Genomic DNA, 25,288 nt, shown 5'->3' on the forward strand with positions numbered 1-25,288 from the left:
CTTCTTTAGCCTTCAAGAAGAACATGGCTTTAAAGGACATTCTAAGTTCAACTTATTGGAGATGTTCGTCTGTTTTTGCCTTGCATTATCTGAGATAGATCCAAACCACATATGAAGACTGCAGTACGTTGGGCCCCTTTATTGCGTCTGACACGGTGATGGGCAAGGAAACCAGAGGCTCTAGATCCTCTCCTTAGTTTCCTTGGGTGCAGAGGTCTCTTTTTGGTCGACTACTAGAGCCTTAGAGGTTAGATGGCCTAGTAGGTCTAATTTTAATAAGTTGGTGTGAGTTTTTTATGGTTGGGTAATGTGTTTTAAAAAAAAAAAAAAAAAAAAAAAATGAGTGTATGATGGTGGATGCTTTGAGTACTGCGCCTTGAGCAGGGGCATTATATGCTTTGGTTGATTGTGTCGAAGACGGCTGGGCCAACAGACCTTTCTCCATATGGCAACCTGCGACTGAGCTACTAGGCCCGCAGTTGCACTAAGGATAGCAGGTTACAGAGGCAGTAAGAGAGAAAGCAGCTTCCTTAGCAGGTAAGGATCCAAAGTAAAGACGTTTTTCTTAGCCTGATGATCTCAGGTTTTTCCATTTAACACTTACAGCTGTCCATGCCCACCGCCTCAATGTGGCAATCAGCTATATGTAAACAACAGGTAAGTTCATGTATAAAAATGACATTTTTATAATAAAATAAGATTTTATATCATACTTACCTGTTGTTTACATATAAAACATTCCCACCCGTCTCCCGCAAGGGACAAGGGGACATAGAAAATATGATTAGTTGTTGATGGAAATGGATCCAGGTACCCGATAGAGGGCGGGGTAGTCGTATCACCTGACCATATATTAGCGGAACCGCCAGTTTTGAATTTTCTGTCGAGATCGAGAATTACAGCTATATGTAAACAACAGGTAAGTATGATATAAAATCTTATTTTATTACAAAAATGTCATTTTTGTATTAACAATAAACATAGGTTACAAGTTTATCTTACCTTCTTCTGCTAATCTGGCTGCTGCTATTAAACATTTTCCAAGGGACTCCTCTCGTTTATAAGGAATGGACCAAGTCTCTGTGAACACACGTCCTTCAAGCTCATATAAGTTCGTTGTTGGGAATTCCATGTTATTGCCATTATCTCCTTCTACCTAAAAAAAAAAAAAAAAATCTGTATTCCACAGTTTTGGTTTTCTTTTCATACAAACAAAAAAATTTTTCAAGTATCTGCACATGTATTTTGCATTTTTCCAAGATATATAAACCAGAACCTTTTATGCAGGAGTAGTCCTCAGTGCGGGCTGGATCAGCTTTTGAGAGATGATAACAGGGTAGTTAATTCATTGGTGGTTAGGGGGTGAGTGGGGTAATGACTCTCACACTGTCTGCCATCACCGAGCCCTTTCTCCTTCAGCATCAAGAGTCATGTGGTTCATGTGTGATTATGGTAATTGGTTTTGGTTTGTATACCCATGAAAAACACAAATTACTTTAAAAATTTATAATTTGTTCCAGAGGAATACAAAACATTGCCTTTTAAGTAGGAGCCACACTCCTTGGGTAGGAGGCAGTCTGTCAACATACTGGTCAGCTGAACCTCCACCAGGATATGTCATGGACCCAGTCACTGTAATAAGCAGGGGTGCTGATTTCTGTAACCTTTTATTCGGTGAGGCATGGGGATGCCAAAGCGATGGGGTCCCTGTCTGAAAGGGAAGTGTCTGGATTCTTGCTCATGTAAGAAAAACTCAGACAACCAGGTGTGACCCCAGTGAGGGGTGAAACAAGTTGGAAAACACCTAAGATCTGGTCAGCATACATTGATGGGTTCAGATTATAGCTCTACTACCATCTTAACCCTTGTTTCAAGGGAAAGTGGGGAGTTGCACCTTTTAAGCCAAAGCTCTAGGATTAGATGGTTCATCGTGTAGCCTTGTGCATCTGTGCCCATTCCACTGCATACTAGGCAAAAGCTGCTGGAGGAATGAACAGGAAGAAGAGGAGAGGAACCAGACAAGACACCATTTAATCTCAAGCCTTATGCCCTCTGAGTACCTTGACCAAAATGCTTTTCTGTATGAGGGGAACTTGGGTGATTACACAACCTGTTGAGCAGCCACCACATCCCAATGAGAAGGAATGCAGGAACTTGTTGGCATCATTCCTTAGGTACAATAAGGTGAAGATGATCTGGCATCTCCAGACAACTTAGTTCAATACCTGTACTACCAAAACATTACCCCAAAATCCAAAATAGAAAGGATGGTTTCACACCCCTGGCTTGGTGATGTCTGTCCAAACTATATGAATGTAAACTTTGATGGATGAATTGTTAGCCTGGCTGATTGCAGGTCATTCTTGTGCCTACCAGTACTGACATAGAGGCACTGACACTAACTTAAGAGGTCTGGTCCTTCTAAGGTAGTACCTCAGATCTTGCACAGGATGTACAAGCATTTCATCCAGATTATTATTATTAATTAATATTCAGAAAATGAAACCTATTCATAGGAAACAAGCTCACAGGGGCCACTGACTTGAAATTCAAACTTCCAAAGAATATGGTGTTCATTAGGAAGAAGTATGAGGAGGTAAAGGAAAATACATAAAGAGATCCCACTTATTAAAAAAGAAAAAATACATTAGTAAATAGATAAATAGATAAAAATGTATTAAAATGCAAGGAGAATAGTATTAGGGTAGTAATGCATTGCATTTTTGCTTGAACTTCTGAAGTTCCAACTGAACAACATCCTATGGGAGGCTGTTCCACAGTTGAACAGTGCAAGGAATAAAGGATCTCTGGAACTGAGAAGTTAGACAGCGCGGCACATTTACTGCATAATGGTGCTGCTGTTCAGCGAATCCAGTTGCTCTCGGCAGATAAAGGGGATCATGGATGAATTGTGAATGTGAAAGCTCTCTGTTGAAATACAACTTATGAAAAAGTGACAGACAAGAGACCATCCGTCGATGGTCCAAGTCATAACTGCTACTATTAGGAAACAAAAACCTTCAACTACAAACCACTTTATCTAAAAGAAATAAATCTCTGGCAAAAGCAGACATCCACACCAAAGAACAGTATTCTAGTAATGAAAGCACAAACGACCCAAAACAGGTTGCACTGATTTTATCACTGTTATAAATATATGAAGCCTTACGAACAATACCCAACTTTCATGTGGAATCTGCTGATGAAACTTTCATTAAATGTTTCTCAAAAGTTATATGTGAGTCAAAAGTTACACCTAAAATTTAAAGCTTCAGACTCATTTGGCAAAGTTCCATCCACCTGAAGGGAAGGATGGGGTGGGAAATCTGTATGAGATCTACTAATCAATAATGTTTTTGTTTTACTGGAGTTCAGCCTCATACGCCTCCGACTACACCATTCCCAGATCCATTCCATGTCCTGACTGAGGCTGAGGGCAACTTCATTTCTCATACATGGAGACTTTACTACGCCCAAAAGTGTTGCACCATCGGCATACTGAACAAACTTGTTTTCCAGGCCAACAACTATCACTGGTACACACTAAAAACAACAGTGCACCAAGAACACTACCCTGTGGAACTCCAGACAAAATAGACCTTGGTTCACTAAAGATCCCGTCCACAGCAACTCACTGCTGCCTACCTATAAGGAAATCTTGAAGTACTGTAATACAATAATAATAATAATAATGATAACAATAATATAACTGTAATTACATAATTCATACATTTCTATAGTAAATTATGTGATATTTTAAACAAACAAATATCATTTCCCAATCTTTTGTGACACCTCTGAAGAGAAGGGCAAGGGCAAAGCTGTCAAATATGACATTTTTATGACAAAATAAAGTTTTATATATACTTACCAAGTAATAACATAGCTACTAGCTTTCTACATGGCAATCTAAGAATTCAAATTTCATGGTGGTGCTACTACTGTTCGTGTACGTGACAAGGTCCCACCCACTTTTGGGAGTGATAGGTACAACTCAGCAAAGAGCTTCAATTCATTTTGGACCTGATGTCCATATGAGGGGAAGCGGGTGGGCTCCGATTATGTAATTACTTGGTAAGTATATTTAAAAATGAAATTTTAATAATAAAATAAAGTTTGTTCATACTTACCTGGCAGATATATATATAGCTGTATTTCTCCGAAATCCGACAGAATTTCAAAAACTCGCGGCACACGCAGTGTGGCCAGGTGGTTAGTACTCATTCCCGCTGCTGGGAGGCGGGAATCGGGAACCATTCCCATTTTCTATTCAGATTTTCTAGTGCCACTGTCTCAAGAGGGGAGGCGGGTGGGCACTAAAAGTATATATATCTGCCAGGTAAGTATGAACAAACTTTATTTTATTATTAAAATATCATTTTGTTCATGACACTTACCTGCCAGATATATATATAGCTGAATCCCACCGTTGGAGGTGGGAAGAGACAGAATAGGATTTAGGAAAAATAAATGTAGGCGATTGACGCCTTGGTTCCTTACCTGTTAGCATAGCTGACTTCGAGGTTATCTGTCACCCAAGCCTGCTTCTGCTTTTCTAGAGCCTCCAGCAAGGTAGGGACCTATAAAGCTGGAGAGATCTAGATGACCTGTCCACGGGGGCATGACCACAATAGGACTAGATCATGCGACCATAGAGGGAAAAGGAGCAACGACCAACCACCTGACCGCCCTATCTAAGGCAATGAACCTAACATAGGCTAAAAAATTGGGACGTCCATCTCAATGGCCACCCAACAACCAAAAACACAACAACAAGATTAAAAAATACTACCTAACCCCTAAAGGATAGGATGAGTATTGCCCTCTTCTCCCAACATTGTGTCTGCAGAAACGTATGGTCCCAGCGAAGAGCAGTCTTCAAATGTTGTCTTCACATCCATAAATGTAATGCAGAAGCGAACACTGAATTACTTCGCCAGAAGGTGGCACCAAGAATATCATTAAGGGACATATTCTTTTGGAAAGCCACCAAAGTCGCGATAGCTCTTACTTCATGAGCCTTTACTTTCAGAGGTCTCATGTCACCTTCTAGGCAGGAGGAATGAGCCTCTCTAATAGTACTTCTTAAAAAGAATGCTAAGGCATTCTTAGACATGGGAAGATCAGGTCTCTTCACCGAACACCACGGACTGTCCAATGAGCCTCTAGTCTCCTTGGTCTTGGCTAAGTAGAACTTGAGAGCCCTGACAGGACACAGGACTCTTTCTGACTCTTGCCCAAGCATCTCCGTCAAACCTTTGATCTCAAAAGACTTGGGCCAAGGGTTTGAAGGATTTTCGTTCTTAGCTAAGAACAAAGGATTTAGGGAGCATACAGCATTAGGACCCCTAAAGCCAATATGTTTGCTAATGGCTTGCACTTCACTAATCCTCTTAGCTGTCGCCAGAGCCGTTAGGAAGACAGCTTTCCTAGTCACGTTCTTGAGGGAAGCCGAAGACAGAGGTTCGAAAGCACTTGACATAAGGAACTTCAGGACAACATCCAGATTCCAAGAAGGCGTCCTGAGTTGAGGAATTTTGACAGTCTCGAAGGATCTCAGTAGATCGTGAAGATCCTTGTTGTCGCACAAGTTCAGGCCTCTGTGCCTAAAGACTGCCGATAGCATACTCCTATAGCCCTTAATAGTCGAGACTGCCAGTTTATTCTTATGCCGAGATGAAACAGGAAGTCAGCTATTTGTGGTACAGAGGTCGTGGTCGAGGAAACTCCTTTACTCCTGCACCATTTCCTAAAAACAGCCCACTTGTACTGGTAGACCGCATTCGAAGAAGGTCTCCTGGCACTGGCGATAGCCTTTGCCACTGCTCTCGAAAAACCTCTTGCTCTTGCCAGCTTTGTGATAGTCTGAACGCAGTCAGACTCAGAGCGGGGAGGTTTTTGTGGAACCTTTCGAAATGTGGCTGCCTGAGAAGGTCCACCCTCAGTGGAAGCGTCCTTGGAAAGTCCACCAGGAAGGCCAAGGTCTCTGGGAACCAATTTGCTGCTGGCCAGAAGGGGGCTATTAAAGTCATCCTTGCTCCTTCCGACGTTGCAAATTTCCTTATCACTTCTCCCAGGATCTTGAAGGAAGGGAAAGCGTAAAGGTCGAGGCCTTTCCAGTCCCAGAGGAGGGCGTCTATGGCTATCGCTCCTGGGTCTAGGACAGGAGAACAATAAAGGGGGAGTCTTGTCGTCCTGGACGTAGCAAAGAGGTCCACTAGAGGACGTCCCCATATCCTCCACAACTCTAAACATACCTCCTTGTGAAGGGTCCACTCGGTCGGTAGAAGCTGATGTTGCCGACTGAGAAGGTTCCTCGGATATTCTCCACGCCCGCAATGAACCTCGTGAGGATTGTGACCCCGAGCATGAGTCCAAAGCAGGATCTCCCTCGCTAGGATGAACAGGGAACGGGATCGAGTACCCCCTGTTTTTTTGAGTGCGCTAGAGCTGTGGTATTGTCGAATTTACTTGGACAATTCTGCCTGAAACTCGGTCTTGAAGAATTGAAGGGCCAGAAAGATAGCACCCAATTCCTTGAGATTTATGTGCCAGGACACCTGTTCCCCTCTCCAGGTGCCTGACACTTCCTCCCCTCCTAGTGTTGCTCCCCATCCTTCCCTGGACGCGTCGGAAAACAACACTAGGTCGGGGCTCTGAAGACGAAGAGAAACCCCTTCCGCAAGCTTTAAGGGGTCGAACCACCATCTCAGATGATCCTTGATTAAAGGAGATATCGTCAAAGTCTCTTCCAGATCCTCCTTGTCCATCCAGTTCTCCGCCATGAAAAACTGGAGCGGTCTGAGATGAAGCCTCCCCAGGGAAACAAACTTCTCCAGCGAGGAAATGGTCCCCAGCAAACTCATCCATTCCCTCACCAAGCATGTTTCTTTCCCTAGGAAGGACGAAACTTTTCTAAGCAAAGCAGCTGCCGTTCTCAGGATGGAAAAGCTCGAAAAGCCACTGAATCTATCTGAATCCCCAGATAGACGATGGACTGCGTCGGGATCAGATGTGACTTTTCTTGGTTCACAAGAAGTCCCAGGGACTTCGTCAAATTCAGCGTCAAAGTCAGGTCCTCCAGACACTTCCCCCGAGAAGAGGCTCGGATGAGCCAATCGTCCAGGTAGAACGAAACACGAACACCCGCCAGGTGAAGCCACCTCGCGACATTTTTCATGATCACCGTGAAGATCATGGGAGCAGTGCACAAACCGAAGCAGAGAGCTCTGAACTGGAAGACTCGTCCCCCCAGCACAAACCTCAGGTACTTCCTTGACTGAGGATGTATGGGAACATGGAAGTACGCGTCCTGTAAGTCCAGAGAGACCATCCAGTCTCCTGGTCTTAAAGCCCCGAGAACCGACTGGGGCGTTTCCATCTTGAATTTTTCTTTCGAAATAAAGCGATTCAAGATGCTTACATCCAAGACCGGTCTCCACTCTCCCGACTGTTTCGGGACTAAGAATAGTCTGTTGTAGAACCCCGGAGAATCCAACTTCAGAACTTGTTCCACGGCTCTCTTCTCTATCAACTGCTCCAGGAGGTCTAAAAGAATCTGTTGCTTTCTCTCGGTGGTAAGAAGGCGACAGATCCCTGGGCGACGATGCAAAGGGGTGGCAACACGAGAAAGGGATCTTGTAACCCTTCTCTAGAACTCTTAGCGACCAGGAGTCCGCCCCTTTCGTTCTCCAGGCTCCGCAAAATAAAGAAGCCTGGCTCCTACTGGTGTCTGGAGGCGTGAGTCACTTTTTCCCCTAGGTTTTGAGGGGCCGCTCCTCTGGTGAAACCTCTTCCTCACGGAGACGATCTAGAGGAAGAAGTTCCTCCGCGAAAGGGCTTCTTCTTCCTGGCGGACAAAACTGAAGCTGAAGAAGAAGGAGCTGGAGGACGTCTCGAAGAATGCGCCAGAAGATCTTGCGTGGCCTTCTCCTTAAGACTCGAGGAGATGTCCCGAATCAAAGACTGGGGGAAAAGATGGTTGGACAAAGGGGCGAACAATAACTCTGCCCTTTGCGAAGGAGAGACAGACTTAGATGTGAAGTCGCAAAACAAGGCCCTCTTCTTTAAGAGGCCCGTACCAAAATGAGAAGCCAGTTCTTCTGATCCATCCCTGACTGCCTTGTCCATACAGTTAAGGACACTAGAGAGCTCCCCCAGACTAATCGAATCAGAGCTCCGAAGCTTAAGGTCTAAAGCTCCCAAGCACCAGTCCAAAAAATTAAACACCTCCATGGTGCGGAAGAGACCCTTGAGATGATGATCTGTCTCTGACAAAGTCCAAGAAACCTTAGCAGTAGACAGATGGGACCTTCTGGGAGCGTCGACAAGGCTGGTGAAATCCCCTTGAGAAGAGGAAGGAACTCTAGGACTGATATCCTCTCCGTCTCATACCACATACCAGCCTTGCCAGAAAGCTTAGGCGGAGGCACTGCAAAGAGGTCTTGCCATGGGACTTCCGTTCCTCCATCCACACGTTGACTTTCTTAAAAGCCCTCTTGGTAGCCATTTGAAGAAGTCATCTTCATAAACCCTGGCGCTCTCCTCGCTTTGGAAGAAGCTAACTGTGAAGGAGGAGAGGAGCCGAGGGTTTAAACTTGTCTCCGAACAAGTCTTTAAGAAGTCCGGTTAAGACTTGATAATCGGAAGTAGAGGAAGCAGACGAGGGCTCGACGTCAGCAGGATCCGATTCGCCAGAAACCTCTCCCGCCACAACCGGAGAAACAACCGAGTCACCCAACACTTTAGGGGAACAAAGGCCTTGATGGATGGATGGATGTATGATATTTAGGGCAAAAGCCCAGGCACTGGGGCCAACAAGGCCATTCAGCGCCGTAATGGAAAGAAAATAAATTATGTTAAAGTTATGAATTCATGAAGGAAATGATTAATAAATAAAATGAAGTGATGTGACCAATAAATAAGGGTATGAAGTTTAATGAATGATGTGCTATATACATAAAAAAAAATTAATGTCATTAAAATTCTACGTGATGTAATAAATTATTAAATAAAATTAAATATCGTTAAAAATTTTAATACACTTTAAAAAAGAGATGATAGCAGAAATATCTGCTTCATCTCCCAAAATATCAGACAGGGAGAAGCGAGAAAGAATGGCGTCCTTTCACTTCAGGACCAGGTTAGCCCACAAGTTTGCCATCTGGTGGGTGATGTAGGAGATGGCTCTACCTCCAGATTGGCACAGTCTCCTGAAAGCAGAGTCCTCCCCGGGTACGATAGCGCCCGAGAAAGCAGCCACCTTCAATACTGTGAAGGACCACAGATCCAACCAGGAGACTGCCTGGAAGGCTGCCATGGCAGTGACTTCCAGGGTTGTGGCCTCTTGCTGAGAGAGGGAGATACTCTCTGCAGTAAGTTGCTGCAACGAGAGACCCGAATCTAGATGAACCAGGTCCAGGTCAACCTGCTTAGGCGGGAATGACCTCTGCGATGGTGCGTAGAAACGCTTCTGGCGAGGCAGAGGAGGGGGAATCAGCTTGTCCAAGTGGTTCGATCGGAGAGAATTGTCATGCCCAGACACAAGACTATTCACCTGATCAAGGACCCCCTCAGCAAGCATGGACCATGGCAGCCCCATCGAAGCCTTGGGTTCCTTCTTGGGTCCCCAGTAGGATTTGAGGCACGACGGATGATCCACAGACGAGACCGTGGTCCCTTCCCTGAGGTCGTTGTGCTGATGAATCAGCGCAATTACCTCAGCAAACGTCCTCTGTATCTCAGGGGTGTCCGCATCCTGGGGAAGAGGACCCTTGAGTCCTTCCAGGGTGCGGTCCTCCCAATCTACTCTTCCTCCAGGAGAGAGAACCTCGCCAGGCTCCCGTGATCCTTCCTGCACCATGCGGGTGTAAGACCTGGCCGAACCGAGTTCTTCCTGTCCGACTCGCACCCCCTGGAAGGAGCCCAGGAGGTAGAGGGGACAGGCGAGGAGGATCGGACGCTCCCATTGGCCTTGCTGGCAGAACAAACAGGGGCAGTGGGCCGGGAGCGGTCACCAACCCGCCGTGGTGACGGCAGCTCAGGTCGAGGAGAGCACTTTCGCCTAGGGGAAGCATTCTCCTGAGGAGAGCGGAGCAGCTCACGTGAGCTGAGCCGCGCGCTTGCCTCCCCCGAGCCAGGCTGGCCACACAGACGTGGCCGGGGACTGGGATGAGTCGAGGGCGCGGCTGGCTGGTGTGAACTTGCACTGTCCTCTGGATGCGCCCCAGTCTTCTTCAAGGCTGAGCAGGGGACTTCTTCTCTGCTTCTCCAGATGTCTGGACTCGAGGGACCGGTGCACCTTCCCAGGAACTTGGCTTGGTACTTGAAGAAGCACCAGCAGGAAGGGTAGGAGCACCTGCATGCCCGGACTCTTTCTCTCGGCCCACGCCCGAGTCTCTACGGAGAGAGGTTTTTCCCATACCAGACTGGGGTACTCGGGTCTCCTTAGAAACCCGGGTACTCGGAGTGACTCGCAAGCGAATGTCCGACACGGACCCACTGGCCTTAGAAGAAGGCTTCTTCAGTGCAGCTGGGGGAGTGTGAACTGTGGTCTGCACGCCCTCGGCTCCCGATATGACTGACCCGGGGGTCAACGCAGCGGTTCCCTAATCCATGGATCGGGGAGAGCCACTGAGAGATCCCACTGCCTTCCCTGTGGAAGGAGGCAGCCCCTTAGAGGTCTCGGTGCGAGACTTCTTTGGTGGGGGGGAGAGGCAGGCTTCTTCTTCCTTAGCTGGGGAGCCTTGGAAGAAGAGGAAGAAGAGGCAGCAGACGGCGATGACGACGACGAAGGCGAAGACGACGACACCTTCCTCGATCTCTTCTTCGCCATCTTCCTCAGGATTGTAGTCAAGTCCCCAAACCAAGGAGGAAAAGCAGAAGGCACAAGAGCAACCAGGGGGCCACGGAAGCAGGCGCAACCCGGGTAGTGGAGACGGTGCTTGGGCCAGCAGCTACCGGGGCACATACTGCAGCGCGGGAGCCAGGCCAATCCAGGGACGAAGCCAGGGTCAGAGGCACAGGTGGCACATGGGGAGCCAGGCCGGGCCGAGTGTCAGGGAAGCGAGGAGCCAGAGCCGTGGTCAATAACGAGCGTGAGTCAGCAACAGGAGCAGGCATAGTCATGTAAAGCACAGACGATGTCACCATGTGCGACGGGCCAGGCAGGGATAACGGGGCCAGGAACAAAGGAGGCAGTGGCAAGGAGTGGAATGTGGCAGGCATGACCGAAACCTGGGTGTCAAGGTGCGAGGCCACCATCACAGGCAGCTTGCCAGAAGACGGCATGGTGACGGTCGTGGTGGTGAAAGCGATGGCTGTGTGGGTCATCACCGGAGCGCCAGACAAGTGTGACATCAGGCCATCCAGTGACGGCAAGCCAGGCAGATGTCAGATCGGGTACCTGGCCAACAGAAGATGCTTCCACGCCTATACCTGAGGACAAAGTCGGGTCAAAAAGGGAAGCCTCTACTCGCTCCGGGGGAAGAAATTCGCCCCCAGGGTGAGGAGAGGTCCCAGAGAGGATGTCCTGATCAACCGCTCCCTTGCGGCCTTCCACACCCGATGAAACGAATGAGGAAGGGGAGGGGGAGTCCTCACCTGAGGGAGAGGCAGCCAGAAGGGGAAGTTTGCTGGGAGTGAGAAACGAACCCGATGGATCAGCCACCACAGGAGTCGTTGGGGGCGTGTTACCATCGGGCAATTCCTTGGCGGGTTTCCTACGCTAGCGTCTCCTCCCTTCAAACTTCCTTCACTGCTCGGGAGACCAGGAACAACACTTCCTAAAAGCAAAGCGCACAAACACACACGTCCCCTGCTAGTGGGGCAGAGGGCGTGTGGGTCCATGTCAATGCTAGATCTAAAAGTATTGCATTTTTTGCCTCCTACCCCAGGACACACACGCTGGGGGTAGGAGGGCTTTAAGGGCTTATCAACATTCATACTTGAACAAAAGGAAAGTTCCCACTAGGAAAAGCTCAACAGTTGGGCAGAGAACGAGAGAAACAATGTCCACAGTCCAAGATGGCCGAAAGCAAATTGGAATGTTTACATCCGGGCAGGTGGGACAGTAGTTAACTGCCTAACCACCTTGTTTGAAAGTTCAACGGCCTTCCAGCCTATACTGAAAGTAATTCCTAATGTAAAGGACCGATGGTTTGTATGTGGTGTTGGAACAAATCAACTATTTAAATGATACCCTAGCCTAACCTATGTTCATGCAACCATCTCCTTTGCATTTAGCCTACCAAACTAGCCTAACATCAAGTGCATGGACTATCCTAGGCTACCCTAGGCTCGGTTATTTTTAGGAAGACTCCAGCCACCTCCCATATTATATTTTACATTTTACTTGGGTAAAACACACCAAACCAAAAAATTTCATCTCAATACATGACCTTCGCAAATGCTTAACAACAGAGAAAAATAATTAATCAAATTATGACTTATGAGGTAAGACAATACCAGCCCCCCACCCCCTCCATAGCTAATATGGCAAAATTGTAACCAGTAAACACCCCTAGGGTACGTCAGGTTGGTATTTTGGTAATTCTAAGCCGGCTGTCCGCGGTGAACTAGACTATGGCAATTGACGTTTTTCTATGTTATTTTACTTGCTTTACAAGAATTTAAAGTAATATTTTGTCGGCCGGCTGTAACTAAGCTGTCATTGACCTTTGAAGACTACGCGACTTGAATTGCCTAACGCAGGGTAGGTCTAAGCCAGCATTCCGCGGCAAACCCCCCACCCCTCCATAGCTAATACGGCAAAATTGTAACCAGTAAACACCCCTAAAAATACCAACATAACTACCCTAGAGGTGTTTACTGGTTACAATTTTGCCGTATTAGCTATGGAGGTGGGGGGGCGAGCTTGCCGCGGAATGCCGGCTTAGACCTACCCTGCGTTAGGTAATTCAAGTCGTGTAGTCTTCAAAGATCAATCACAGTTTAGTTACAACCGGGCGACAAAATATTACTTTAAATTCTTGTAAAGCAAGTAAAATAACATAGAAAAACGTCAATTGCCATAGTCTAGTTCACCGCGGACAGCCGGCTTAGAATTACCGGTATTTTTAGTTTTTTTTAGTGCCTTTACCATTTCCTAGCTATTTTTGTATGAAAAACCCAAAAGGGTTTTTCATGCAAAAATGACTAGCTGGAACCTTCCGAAATGGCTGGCTGGAGTCTAACGAAAAATTACCGGAGGTTCAAATTACCAATGCTTGCCCCTGTCCCCCCTCTCTGCATACTACCCTAGGCCTGGGTTATGCTAAGGGCTGGGCACAAGCAGTAACATCCCCAAGGACCACTGTCTTAGGCTATAAGCTACGCTTGCTTACCTTATCCTGAAGCAGTGAATTAGGATTACATTATCTAAGCATAAAGTAGCATATTGTTACCTCTTCATAGGATGGCGGTGCACCAGATGATTCCGTCATGTCCACATCCCTTAAGTCACCGACTGTGTTATAGGATGTCAAAGGCTGTTCTGTGAGGGAAATGACAGCTTCATTGACATCACCGTTGCTCATCTTGAGGGCCCGTCTGATCGCCCGCACATCGGGGAACCCCATGTTCAGCAACAGGGAAATATTCTCGTCTTCTTGCTCCATTTTGCGGTTGAAATAGCCTTAGGCTTCAGCCAACGATAAGCCAGGCCTAGGCCTAGGGTGGAGAGAGACGGATACCTAACGAAGACTCCGAGAGGTTGAAATGGTTAAAATTGACGGAAAACAAGAAAAAATAAAGGGAGGGAGATAAAATGAGGACAGTGAAAAAGGCATCGTCCTCTTTCTTTCTGTTTAAAACAGCAACAGGTGAAGACAATCCCAGACCAGTTCGTCCACCTCTCACGTGATTATCGTAATACTATAGTCTTTGTACCTGTCATATATTTCTAAATCACTTTTCACCACACAAATCTCCACTGAACCCGAAAAGCTTCGCGAAATGGAAGATTTGAAAATTTTTAGAACGAGAATGAGATAGGAAGTCTCAATGTTTACAACTGCAATGGGTGGCAGCCATCTTCTACGTAAAACAGATAAGAGTGGGAAGAATTTTGAGGCGCTCGAAATATTTTTCCGGGTTTTGAACTTTTTTTTTTTTAAATCTACAGAGCAATTGAAAGTATCAGTAACTTTAACATAGCATTTTTTATCATCTAACTTCTATTACTTAACTCTATTGTGCTTTACGTAATCATATTTCTTCTGGATAATAATGGTATTAATTGTATTATCCTTGATGATGTGTAAAAAAAATTCATTTGCTAGAATTATTGCATATTTTCATACGTTTAATTTATATATTATACAAAATTCGCCTCTAAAACCGTTTTGTGATCAGCCATTTCAACAGTTTCAGAAGTGTTATGAAAGAAATTGCAATGCTACTTTGAGGGGTAGGAATCACGCGAGACGACACGAAAGTTGGCACTTGTGACCAAAACAAATTTTTGCAATTCTCTGAGTAGGGGACCCAGAACACAGTTTTACAGTTCTGAATACCATCGCATACAGCAACCTCTCTATTCGTCTTACTTTAAGATATCTGTAATAATTTAAATGGAAAAGCGACTACGCTTCTTCAGTTCAAAATTTATATTCTCAATGTTAGAAAATTGACCTAAAAGTAAAGGTTACGCAAATATCCTCTCAATGACAATCTTAGTCATTACAGTTCTGGTAAGAACGGCGTGGCTTATTGCCGTTAGTTTTTGCTATGAGCCCAGTAAAACTAACTTTACCAGTGTTCTTTGCTTAGCAGATTTCAGATTCTCCGCAATGTAACTCATCTTAATGTATTACTTTTTTTTTATTAACCATTACTAGCTGTGGTGCATTACACAAATTTTGTCTCTGCAGGGGACGATGAGTCCGGAGGTCCACACCATGCTTCAGACTTCATTTCACATGTTACTCTACTTAGGACAGGTACCCGTGCTGGCATGAGGCCAGCTGACTCTAAACCAAAAACCAAACTACAAAAGAAAAGAACTTTGTTGGAGTGCATCGTCAGTAGACAATGATGTCCTAGACTATAAAACGAATCCCTAGATGGATATTTTCCGATCCAATAATTGCCTAGAAACTAAAATCACAAGCAAACATTCCTTTGAAATGGTGTGTCACTACTTGAACAAAATCTCGAAGATCGACAAAATTCTCTCGATGATTATTAAAAACTCAGAACCTCTTCGATTTGGGACCACCTTGACGTGATGAGGGGGCTCTTGAACCCACGGAGTCTTCCCGGGTTTGAGTCCAAGAGTCCCATAGACCATTATATATATTTCTTTGAATTAAATTTTGTGGAATTTTCCGCTTTTGCTAAAATTTATTGGACCTGATAAACAGGGAAAGATATAACTGGGATTGGGTTTATATCCGGAGCTAAATAGTGGGAACTGTGGTAGGACAATAAGCCGCCCGATAATGCTCGGACCTGAGAGATATCGTCGGAACTATTCTTTAGGGCTGGACCACGGATTCCAGAGGGATCCGGTTCTGGGGATAGGACTCTCGGCATTCTATCCGGTTTGCCCATAACACGATTAGAGTGGGGATGATAGTATTATCGTAATACCTTCGGTCCTAGCAAGCAGGTTTGGCTTACACTTGGGCCACTATAATCGTGTTGTGCCATCCCCTGTGGGGTAGGGTAGGGACGCGAACATTTAGGAGTCAGTTCTCACTTGTGCCTTAGGTGGAAGAATAATCCCCTTGAAAGGATGATGATATCTTTTTAAGGTTTTCAGGTTTTTATTATTATTATTATTATTATTATTATTATTATTATTATTATTATTATTTTACCCCTCTTAAATCTTTCTGTATAAGGATTCGAGTACCCCTGGACCCTCTGCACCCACCTTGGAGATTGAAATTTCTCCAAGTGTTGATGACTTCTCGAAAAATAAATTGACAAACAGCAGTAATAACAAATATCCTGATCCCTCCTGACTCCCCTCCCGTGGACCCTCTAGTCATGCTTCATTGATGACGACTTCAAGCAAGACACCGACTTCTCTGAGAAATCTTCATCCAAAATTAAATCTTCAACACAGCCAGGTTGTGTGAAAAATTTGAGAATGCTCCATATGGAAGACTTCCAGTCTGTTGTGGTTATTATGAAATGACCTCGACAGCTCTGAAATCATTTTGAACTGTTGTAGAAATCAGGATGAACTTTATTGATTTGAATGTAAATGGGAAGCGTGGGTGACCCCTTTAGTAGCCATGATGAGGCTCTAAAGGCTAGTAGTATGATAAGTGCCATACAAATAGGTCAAGCTACAGTACGGGGAGCCTTAACAGACAAAGTTCCCATAGACATGAACGTTTATGTGCCATCCAAATGGGCTCAGGATAAACCAGAGAGAAAGCAGAATGCAGAAATAAGGACTCCTAAACATCCTATTGGGTGGTAGCTTCAGCCAAGGAGGAAAATTATAACTACTATAAATTTTGCAGGTTTCTTCAGAAAAAGGTGGAAGGAATAAAGAGCGGTGATATTTCTCGTTTTGGGAAGAACACCGTTCTTATTCATGCCAAATCCACAACCAAAGCATACATGGTAACCTTATTGGACATAAAAAATGATGAAATGATTACGAAGACAAGCCCCACTTAAGCTTTAGTTATTGGAGAGGAGTACTATTTGATAAAGACCTTTATGACATGACAGAAGAATAAATTCTAGAAATGAGTCCCACTTCAGTTTGTGGAGTGAAAAAGGCAGCTATTGCCAACATGTTCATTTTAACCTTTGTAGACTCTGAAGTACCTTCTCATGTCGTATTTGAAAATGAAAGGGTACGAGTACGTCCTTTCCAGCAAAGACCAATGCAGTGCTATCATTGATTTGAGTTTGGCCACCCATCTAAAAACAGCAAAAATGCTAAAATTTGTATAAACTGCTCTGGTGTCCATCATCATGATGAATGTAACAGAAAAGCAAAATGTGTTAATTGTCAACTGGAACATAAATCCAATAACAAACACTGCGAAATTTACAAATTTGAACTGTCTGCACTAAATAAAGCAATGCAGAGCATATAAGTATCAGTTTTGCAAGAAGACAATTAGGACAACAACCTAGGAGCTAAGCTGAAGTTCTTAAGCCACTACCCCTATCTATCACTAGGGGTGCAGTGGCAGCACCCTCTTTTGTAGCAGGTGCATCAACCCCTGTGGTAGTGGCCCAGCCATCTGGGTCAGGCGCTCGGCCTGTTGAGGCTAGAGCACAAGCCTCCAAGGAGGATAAGATGGTACTTAACCCAACCACCTTGGGATTATCTCAGGCAGAGTCTCTGCTTGATTTAATGAAGACTGAGGAGCAAAAGCACCAGAAGAGGAGACGTTCCCCCTCGTCCTCTCCCCCAATTAAACATGCATCACTTAGTAATAGATACGAAGTACTAAGCTCGATGCAAGAACCCCAGCCTGAATTTAAACAAACTGACAAGAAAGGGAAACAAAATGACACCATAAATCAACAGATAATAAACCAAACCTGTCAAGACCAGTCCTTTCCAAATCATCTCTTGATAATACTCATAAACAAAAGAGAGTAAATGAGAAGGCTCCATTCAAAGGGCCTTCAACCAAGCCCAAAAAATAGTTTTCACGTCAATACTACAATGGAACTGTAGAGGTCTTAGGACTCGAAGTGAAGAGCTGAAGGTACTGCTCCATGACCATAGCCCAGGTATTGTGTGTCTCCAGAAAACTAAGCTTGGAAGCACACAATATAATCCTTGGTTAAAGTACAGTATATATAATTCTCCACCACAATCGGAGATAGAGCTAAGGGAGGTGCAGCAATTATTGCGCATAAGTCGTTGCAACACCCCTTGCTATCAATTAATACTCATCTCCAAGCTGTAGCAGTAACTTTCATTTTAGACAAGCAAATTGCTGTTTGCTCCATCTATGTTCCTCCTGATTTGGATTTCACTTGTAATGATATTCATTTACTGATCAATCAGCTTTCTATTCCTTACCTCCTCCTTGGTGATTTTAATGCTCACAACCCCATATGGGGTGGGAACACGACAGATGCCAATGGTAGGATGTGTGTAGGATATTATGGATGATCATAATATCACTATACTCAATAATGGAGCCATGACTTACCATAACATCTACTTCAATACTTATTCGGCTATCGATCTGAGCTTTTGCTCATCCAGTGTTCACATTGACTATGAATGGTCAGTAAATGAATATCCAGATGGGAGTGACCACTTCCCAATTCATATAAAAACAGTTAAGAATCAGCCCTATGAGTCACCTCCCAAATGGAAGGTAGGTGAAGCAGAATGGAAGAAATTTAGTGAGTTTGTTCTTATGGATAAGGATGTGAAATCATTTCCATCTATCTCGGAGGCATATAATTACTTCAGTGACACCACCATCAACAGTGCATTTGCCTCTATTCCAACAACAAAAGGGAAGCCCTAAAGACCAGCAGTTCCCTGGTGGAACAAAACCTGCAGTAGTATGAGAAAGATCACTAGAAAATGCTACAAAAAGTATAAGAGGAGTGCAACTGCCCAAGACAAAGTTATTTACCAACGTGCTGTGGCCAAGCAAAACAAATATTTTAAAAAAGCAAAAAGAGAGTCATGGATTTACTACATTAATGGCATTAGCTCAAAAACACCATCCAAAATGATTTGGAAGAAAATTAAAGAATTAGATGGCAAGTTTGTCCCTGATCCTCTGCCTACCCTTAAGATAAATGGTGACCTAATCACCCAACCAGAGAGGGTCGCAGAAAAATTAGGAGAACATTTTTCGAGAATATCAAGTAGTGGGGACTATTCTCTAGAATTCCAAGACATTAGAAATGCCCAGATTTCTCTCGATTTAAGTGAAAATAATTTTGAACCATATATTGCAAAATTTACGCTGCAGGAACTCAAAGATGCATTGCAGAACACCAAACCATCAGCCTCTGGTGAAGATAAAATACTTTACGAAATGCTGAAGCATCTCCCAGAAAAGTCAAAGAAATTTCTTTTAGATATAATAAATGAAATCTGGGAAACTGGTAGTATTCCTAAGAGCTGGAAATTATCATTAATCCTCCCTATGAAGAAACCAAACAAGGATCCTGCTTTACCCAGCAGCTACAGACCAATAACTCTCACCAGCTGTGTTTGTAACCTGATGGAAAAGATGATTAACACCAGACTTGTATGGGATTTAGAAACAAATAAATTGCTTTCTCCATTCCACTTCGGCTTTAGGAAAAGTAGGTCTACTTTAGATCCCTTGCTGAGGCTCTCAAACCAAATACAGCAAGGTTTTGCTAAACAGAGCCAAACAATAGGAGTTTTCTTTGATTTGGAAAAGGCATATGACACCACATGGCGTTATGGTATCATAAAAAAGTTGTATAAGATGGGCATTAAAGAAAAAATTATCAGATTTATAAACTCGTTTTTATCAGAAAGATATATAAAGGTAAGAGTTGGGAATCATGTATCACAGCCTTTCTTACAAGAAGAGGGAGTTCCTCAGGGTAGTGTCCTTAGTGTCACCCTCTTTGCTGTTGCCATTAATGGAGTATTAGAAAAGATATCATCACCAGTAAAAGGCTCTTTATTTGTAGATGATTTGGCTCTGCACTGCACAGGACATGAAGCAGCAGGTTCATGCAAAGAGCCATCGATAAAGTAAGCAAGTGGGCTAATGAGCAAGGGTTTCGATTTTCCGAATCTAAAACTTCACTTAAAAGTGAAAGTGAGGAGATCACTAAATATTTAAAAGTAGTATCTAATTTTAATTGGGGTGCTGATAAGAAATCGTTGTTGAGGTTTATAATGCAGTATGTTTATCTAAGTTAGACTATGGCTGCCAAGTATACTCATCTGGTTCAAAGACTAAACTCAAGGAATTGGACGCTGTGCATAACATGGGGCTAAGGATTTGCACTGGAGCTTTTAGAACTTCACCCATTGAAAGTAATCATGTAGACTCCCATCAGCTGCCACTGGACTTGAGGAGGCATGAGCTAGGTCTGAGACACACCATGTGGCTGAAAAGCTAAAAGGAGAATCCTTCTTTTGAGATCTTAAAATAGTGTGACTCAAGTCTTCTTAGACCTAGATCTTCAATACTATTTCAGATCAGACAGCTGGGTGAACTGGAAGATGAAAGTATAAAAACGCAGAAGATCTTACAAGTGAAACATCCTGATATCCCTTCATGGTTTATTCCAGCAATAGATGTCTGCATTAAAGAGACAAAGAAGAAAGATCGTCCGGAAGAGGAAGCCAAAAACAAATTTTTGGAGCATGATGAGAGGCATATAAATGACAGGAAAATCTATACTGACGGATCAAAATCGGAAGACGGGTAGGATGTGCAGTGGTGTATGAGGGGGAATCGTATATAAAAAAAAGTTACCAGACTCCTCATCCATATTCACTGCTGAAGCAACAGCCATAGTTGATGCTTTAAATCTTGCATCTGATAAGAAATTCAAATCCACAGTAATATATAGTGACTCAAGGAGTGTTTTAGAAGCCCTGGGGAAGTTTAACCCTACCCATCCCTTAATTCAAAAGGCTCAGGAATGGCTTTTTTTTTATCTTTCTGTTCGCCACAAATCAGTAACGTTTTGTTGGATTCCTGGGCACACTGGTCTAGAAGGGAACGAACTGGCTGACAGTAATGCAAAGGATGCCGCAAGATGTGATTTCTTAACTAATAAGTTGCCACATTGGGATATGCGTCCAGTTATCAGACGATACATTAGTACAAAATGGCAGCAGAGACAGACTTCCCCGATTTTATCCACAAATAGGAAGTACAGAAACATTAGAAAAAGTATCGATTTTTCGAGTTCGGGTTTTAATCATAACAGAAGATTTGAGATCATCCTAACACGGCTTAGGATCGGCCATACCCGCTTCACTAATAGCTATGTTTTAGAGGGAGCCAGTGCCCCAGTTTGTGCTCACTGTGGTGGTCAGCTATCCGTTGAGCACATGCTGGTGCGCTGTCCTAGATTTAATCGCCTTAGGGCAAAGTACAGTACTTACTAACTGGGAAGACTATTTTAGAAATTTTAAATGATGACGTTGAAGTAGATAACCTTATGAGTTATCTGAAAGAATCTGGTTATCTTTATGAGATATGATTTCAGTATATTTAATAAAGATTTTAGTCATATTTATTCTTATACTAAGTATATATTTTGAATATAAAAGTTTAATATATACTTTTTTTTTGTTGGTTCTAATCTAACATCATTATTAATTTTTTACGTTCATATTTTAACACTGAATTTTACTAGTATATCATCATTCACTTCATTATCAATCATATCATTAATTTGTATATTTCACCTTCATTACGGCGCTGAATAATCCTGATGGGTTCGGACGCTTGGCCTTCAACATTTAAATTTCATAATCAATCAATCATTAAACACTCAGAAGCCACACCAAAATAAATGGCTCTGCCCAGCTCTTTTCTTCCCCTTCTTTCTCGTCTGCTGGCAAGTAAGCTTTCGAAAAGGAAAAATAATCATCTGCCATTTAAAGAGCTCCGCTCCACTACCGCTGATTTTCACGTAACCTTTCCTCAGTCTGATTCAGGGCGTAAGCCTGTCCTGATTCCCAGCAAGCGCGTCCTTGATCTTGCTTATATAGAAGCGAAAGTAGCAGCTTGGGGTCCGAGTTATCCAGATCTGATACCTCGTGACACGTATATAAATGTTAGCACCGTTTGCCTTATAACTAAGGAGTGTTTCTGTTACCAAACTGAGATGCAACCGAACTCTTGAACTGGACCAGTAGGCATATGCATAAAATTCCATGTATACCTTAATATAGTATGTGAATATACATGCACAGATATCTTTATCATATATATATACTGTATATATATATATATATATATATATATATATATATATATATATATATATATATATATATATATATATATACAGTATATATGTATATATATATGTGTGTGTGTCTGTGTATATATGTATGTATGTATATATGTGTGTCTGTGTATGTATGTATGTATGTATATATATATATATATATATATATATATATATATATATATATATATATATATATATAATTCAGTTTATTGGTGACATTGTGCACATATGTGAAGAAAAAGAATTACAGTATAACTACATAATTATTATATATACATACGTGTGTACCTTTTCAGTAATGATAATTTTCACATATGGGATTGGCTTTACAGAAAAACAATTGACCAGGCACTGCCCCATTCACGCAATAACTGCTGAATCAGAGATAAACCCGCTACAGAGCCCTTTGCACTTCACTGACACATGATACACTTTTACTGCAGCCTCGTCGGTAGAACTCCATCCGTCTTGTACAGGTCTCCTGCTTCCTGGATGTTGAGGGACCTTTTCACGCCTCCATCCAACCACTGCCTCAGCCGTGCGTTATGTCCGAGCCAACCTTTCTTTCTCGCACCCAAGACATCCAGTTTATACTCCTTTCGTACAGGTCGATTGTTTATACATGCACAGATGAACATTAACTCTACTTGCATTTATTATGTTTTGGCACATGGCAGACCAAACATCCTTCGTATGTCATCACTTTTCACCCGTCTTCTGACAACTTCGACTCCGGTGGATTTCGGTAAAGATTTGAATTCATCTTATCATAGAATTCTAAAAGACTTGAATATCTATATGTTAATTAAATTCCATTCACGAAATGCAGACATTTCAACCGTCGCTTACAATTTTAAGTGTCTTTTTGTTGCCACAAAAAACTTTACCTGGCATTTACTTCACCAATAAGCGTTCAAAATCATCAAAGGGCCTTTGCAATTAGCCTTTAAATAATCATGCATCGTCTGCAAGTATCGGCCGTTCTACATCTGATTTACACCCTTTCTTCCTATTAAGACGAAAATAAAATAATAAAATAAATAACCAAATCGTGATCTCTCTTTTTCTTTTTATCGATCATTCTTCATTCCCTCTAGAACCAATTCATGAGCTAAATGAACAATAAAGAAAACAAAATCTGTCTTGGCTCAGACGCACTTTTGCACTATGCGATTCATTCTCTCATCTGATCTACATATTTATGAACATGCTTCACTTTCCGCACTGGAATGAATATTTTCCGTTACTACATTACCATTTATGCCAGACATTCTCACTTTGCATTTTTTAAATTCTCTTACTACCATAACCTTTCTCAAAATTTCAATTTCTCTTCGTACCTCTTATTTAGTCATTTCATGACACTCCTTTTCTTCAGGAACCCTATTTCTTGATCTTAGCGCATTTTTCTTCTTTTGCACTAAATTCTCTGTCACCGCGTCTGCTTTGTCTTTCACAGTTGTGTGTCATATGTGTCTATATATGACAGACAACTGTCATATATAGACACTGTAGAAAATCTCATAACCATCTAGCAACAAGCGGAATATGTCTATTTCTTCATAAAGTTGCTCATCCTTTTATGATAAGATTTGGAGAAAAGAAGAATTTTAGATACATACTCCAGCCCCATGGATGATTTAATTTGCTAAGTTTAGGAGAGGATAAGAAACCATTCGCCATGGCTGATAATCGAGCAGAAAACAATTCTTAGGGAAAATGACGAGCTATTTTCACGATGCTTAGTCCACTTTAGGATATATTAATCTGACATGATAAGTGAGCAAGTTCTCCGTTCAGTCACTTTACCTACATACATTCCTATGAAGATTAATTCCGTTCAAGTCTTTCTTCTCCCTAAGAAATTTAGCAATCCACTATTTTATGTCAATTAGCAAAATACACGAAGACAAACGAGACGTAATTACTCATTATTTAACTTAAGCAACATATTTCATCATTAGCAGAATGGCCCCTTCTAGCCTACAAGGAAGTGAATACATGCAAGTATGAATACCCAGCTACATAAAAAGCCTGTTTTTAAAGGAATGCAAAAGATTTGAAATCTTCAACAGAACCTAGTCATTAAAAATGTCTAAAACTTTGAAAATCTTCATTTTTCTATCTGACCCTCAGGCATCCAAGTGGTCCCTTGTAGAACTCTGGACTGACCTGGCCTGCAGGTTCCTTGCTCGCCAATAAAATGCTCAAATGTCCTTGCTTGTAAGATATCCTCTATTGGCCAAATAGATTATGCTGCTCCTAAGATATCTTGGAACTTTTCGAAGTCTAGAAATCCTTAGAGGCTCAAATCATTTCCAAAAAAGTAGGCTGAAATCTAAATGTTAATGAAGTCCATTTAATTGTTTCGAAACTTGCGTTAAGGACTTATGATATTGTCACAGACTAAAGTTCTCGGATATTCGTTTTCATTAAAAATAAAAGATTGTGAAGAAAAAATTCTGATAATGGGTGCGAGTGAGGTTTTTAAAAATATCTTATTATTAACAAATAAAGGAGGACATAGGCGTCGGGTAGCCTTTGACTTAGCAAAGAACATACTAATACCCCCGCACATTGGATTCTTTAGGCTTAACCAGATTGATTATGACAGTTTCAAATAATTTTGTGCTGTTGTTGTTGCAGATTAAACTAACCCCGGTAAGATACAACGAGCCCTTATTCATAACAACGGCCCCTAAGTAAAAATAATTGTTGGAGGTGAGAAAGTGGCTTGGTGTGGACCTATAATCTATGTCAAAAGTTGCAAAAATATGGATAAATGGGTTTTCTGTGTCATATCCAAATTTCTTGCCATCCAGAATATTAGTACAATTATTATGACAAAGGTAAACCTGTAAAAATTTTACGATCTTTTTTCTATTTCCAGCGGAGACTTAATGCATGGGATATCAATTTACGTAAATCATCCGAATTCTGAACATAGGGGGTTAAACAAGCAGGAAATGCGCAAGAGGACCATCTACAATAAAGATTTATCTCTCTCTCTCTCTCCCCCAGGGCCACCCAGAATGTATGCTGCAGAAGTATGGTGTAAACTGTACGCGTATCCAAAACATCATCCGTATAATTAGCACTCGACGGACGACGATCCATGTACCATGTGTACGTACGTGTCAAATAAAAACACATCATAGAGATGTGGTGATAAATAAAACAGCAAAGGAAACCTCTAACACCCAATGAATAACCAATGCGGATCCCCATCACATAAATCATTAGGCTTCTTATGAAAGCCTCTTACTCTTGATGGAAATTAAAGCCGTGACCTTTTTAAACTTACTAATAGGGACCCACTTAAGATTCCACCGTCGAACTTTTTTTTTTTCTAAAGTCATAGATAAGTTTC

The 25,288-nt window shown here is 42.6% G+C and overlaps 1 protein-coding gene across 4 annotated transcripts in view; it reads right to left on the reverse strand.

Annotated features, from left to right (window-relative positions):
* LOC136832815 (ubiquitin carboxyl-terminal hydrolase 24-like) overlaps positions 1-14,058 on the reverse strand; it is a 374,979-nt gene extending 360,921 nt beyond the window's left edge. For 2 of the 4 annotated variants that reach the window (XM_067094450.1, XM_067094436.1), the window contains exons 1-2: positions 13,404-14,058; positions 1,003-1,156 (exon numbers count right to left, since the gene is read on the reverse strand). In XM_067094450.1, the coding sequence (XP_066950551.1) occupies positions 1,003-1,156; positions 13,404-13,616 (367 nt within the window). In that variant the 5' untranslated portion in view covers positions 13,617-14,058. The remainder of the gene's footprint in view (positions 1-1,002; positions 1,157-13,403) is intronic. The other 2 variants (XM_067094461.1, XM_067094444.1) reach the window with 1 other exon arrangement.
* Positions 14,059-25,288: the final 11,230 nt, after the last annotated feature.

The sequence above is a fragment of the Macrobrachium rosenbergii genome, chromosome 4, assembly GCF_040412425.1.
Source record: "Macrobrachium rosenbergii isolate ZJJX-2024 chromosome 4, ASM4041242v1, whole genome shotgun sequence".
Classification (NCBI taxonomy): Eukaryota; Metazoa; Arthropoda; class Malacostraca; order Decapoda; family Palaemonidae; genus Macrobrachium; species Macrobrachium rosenbergii.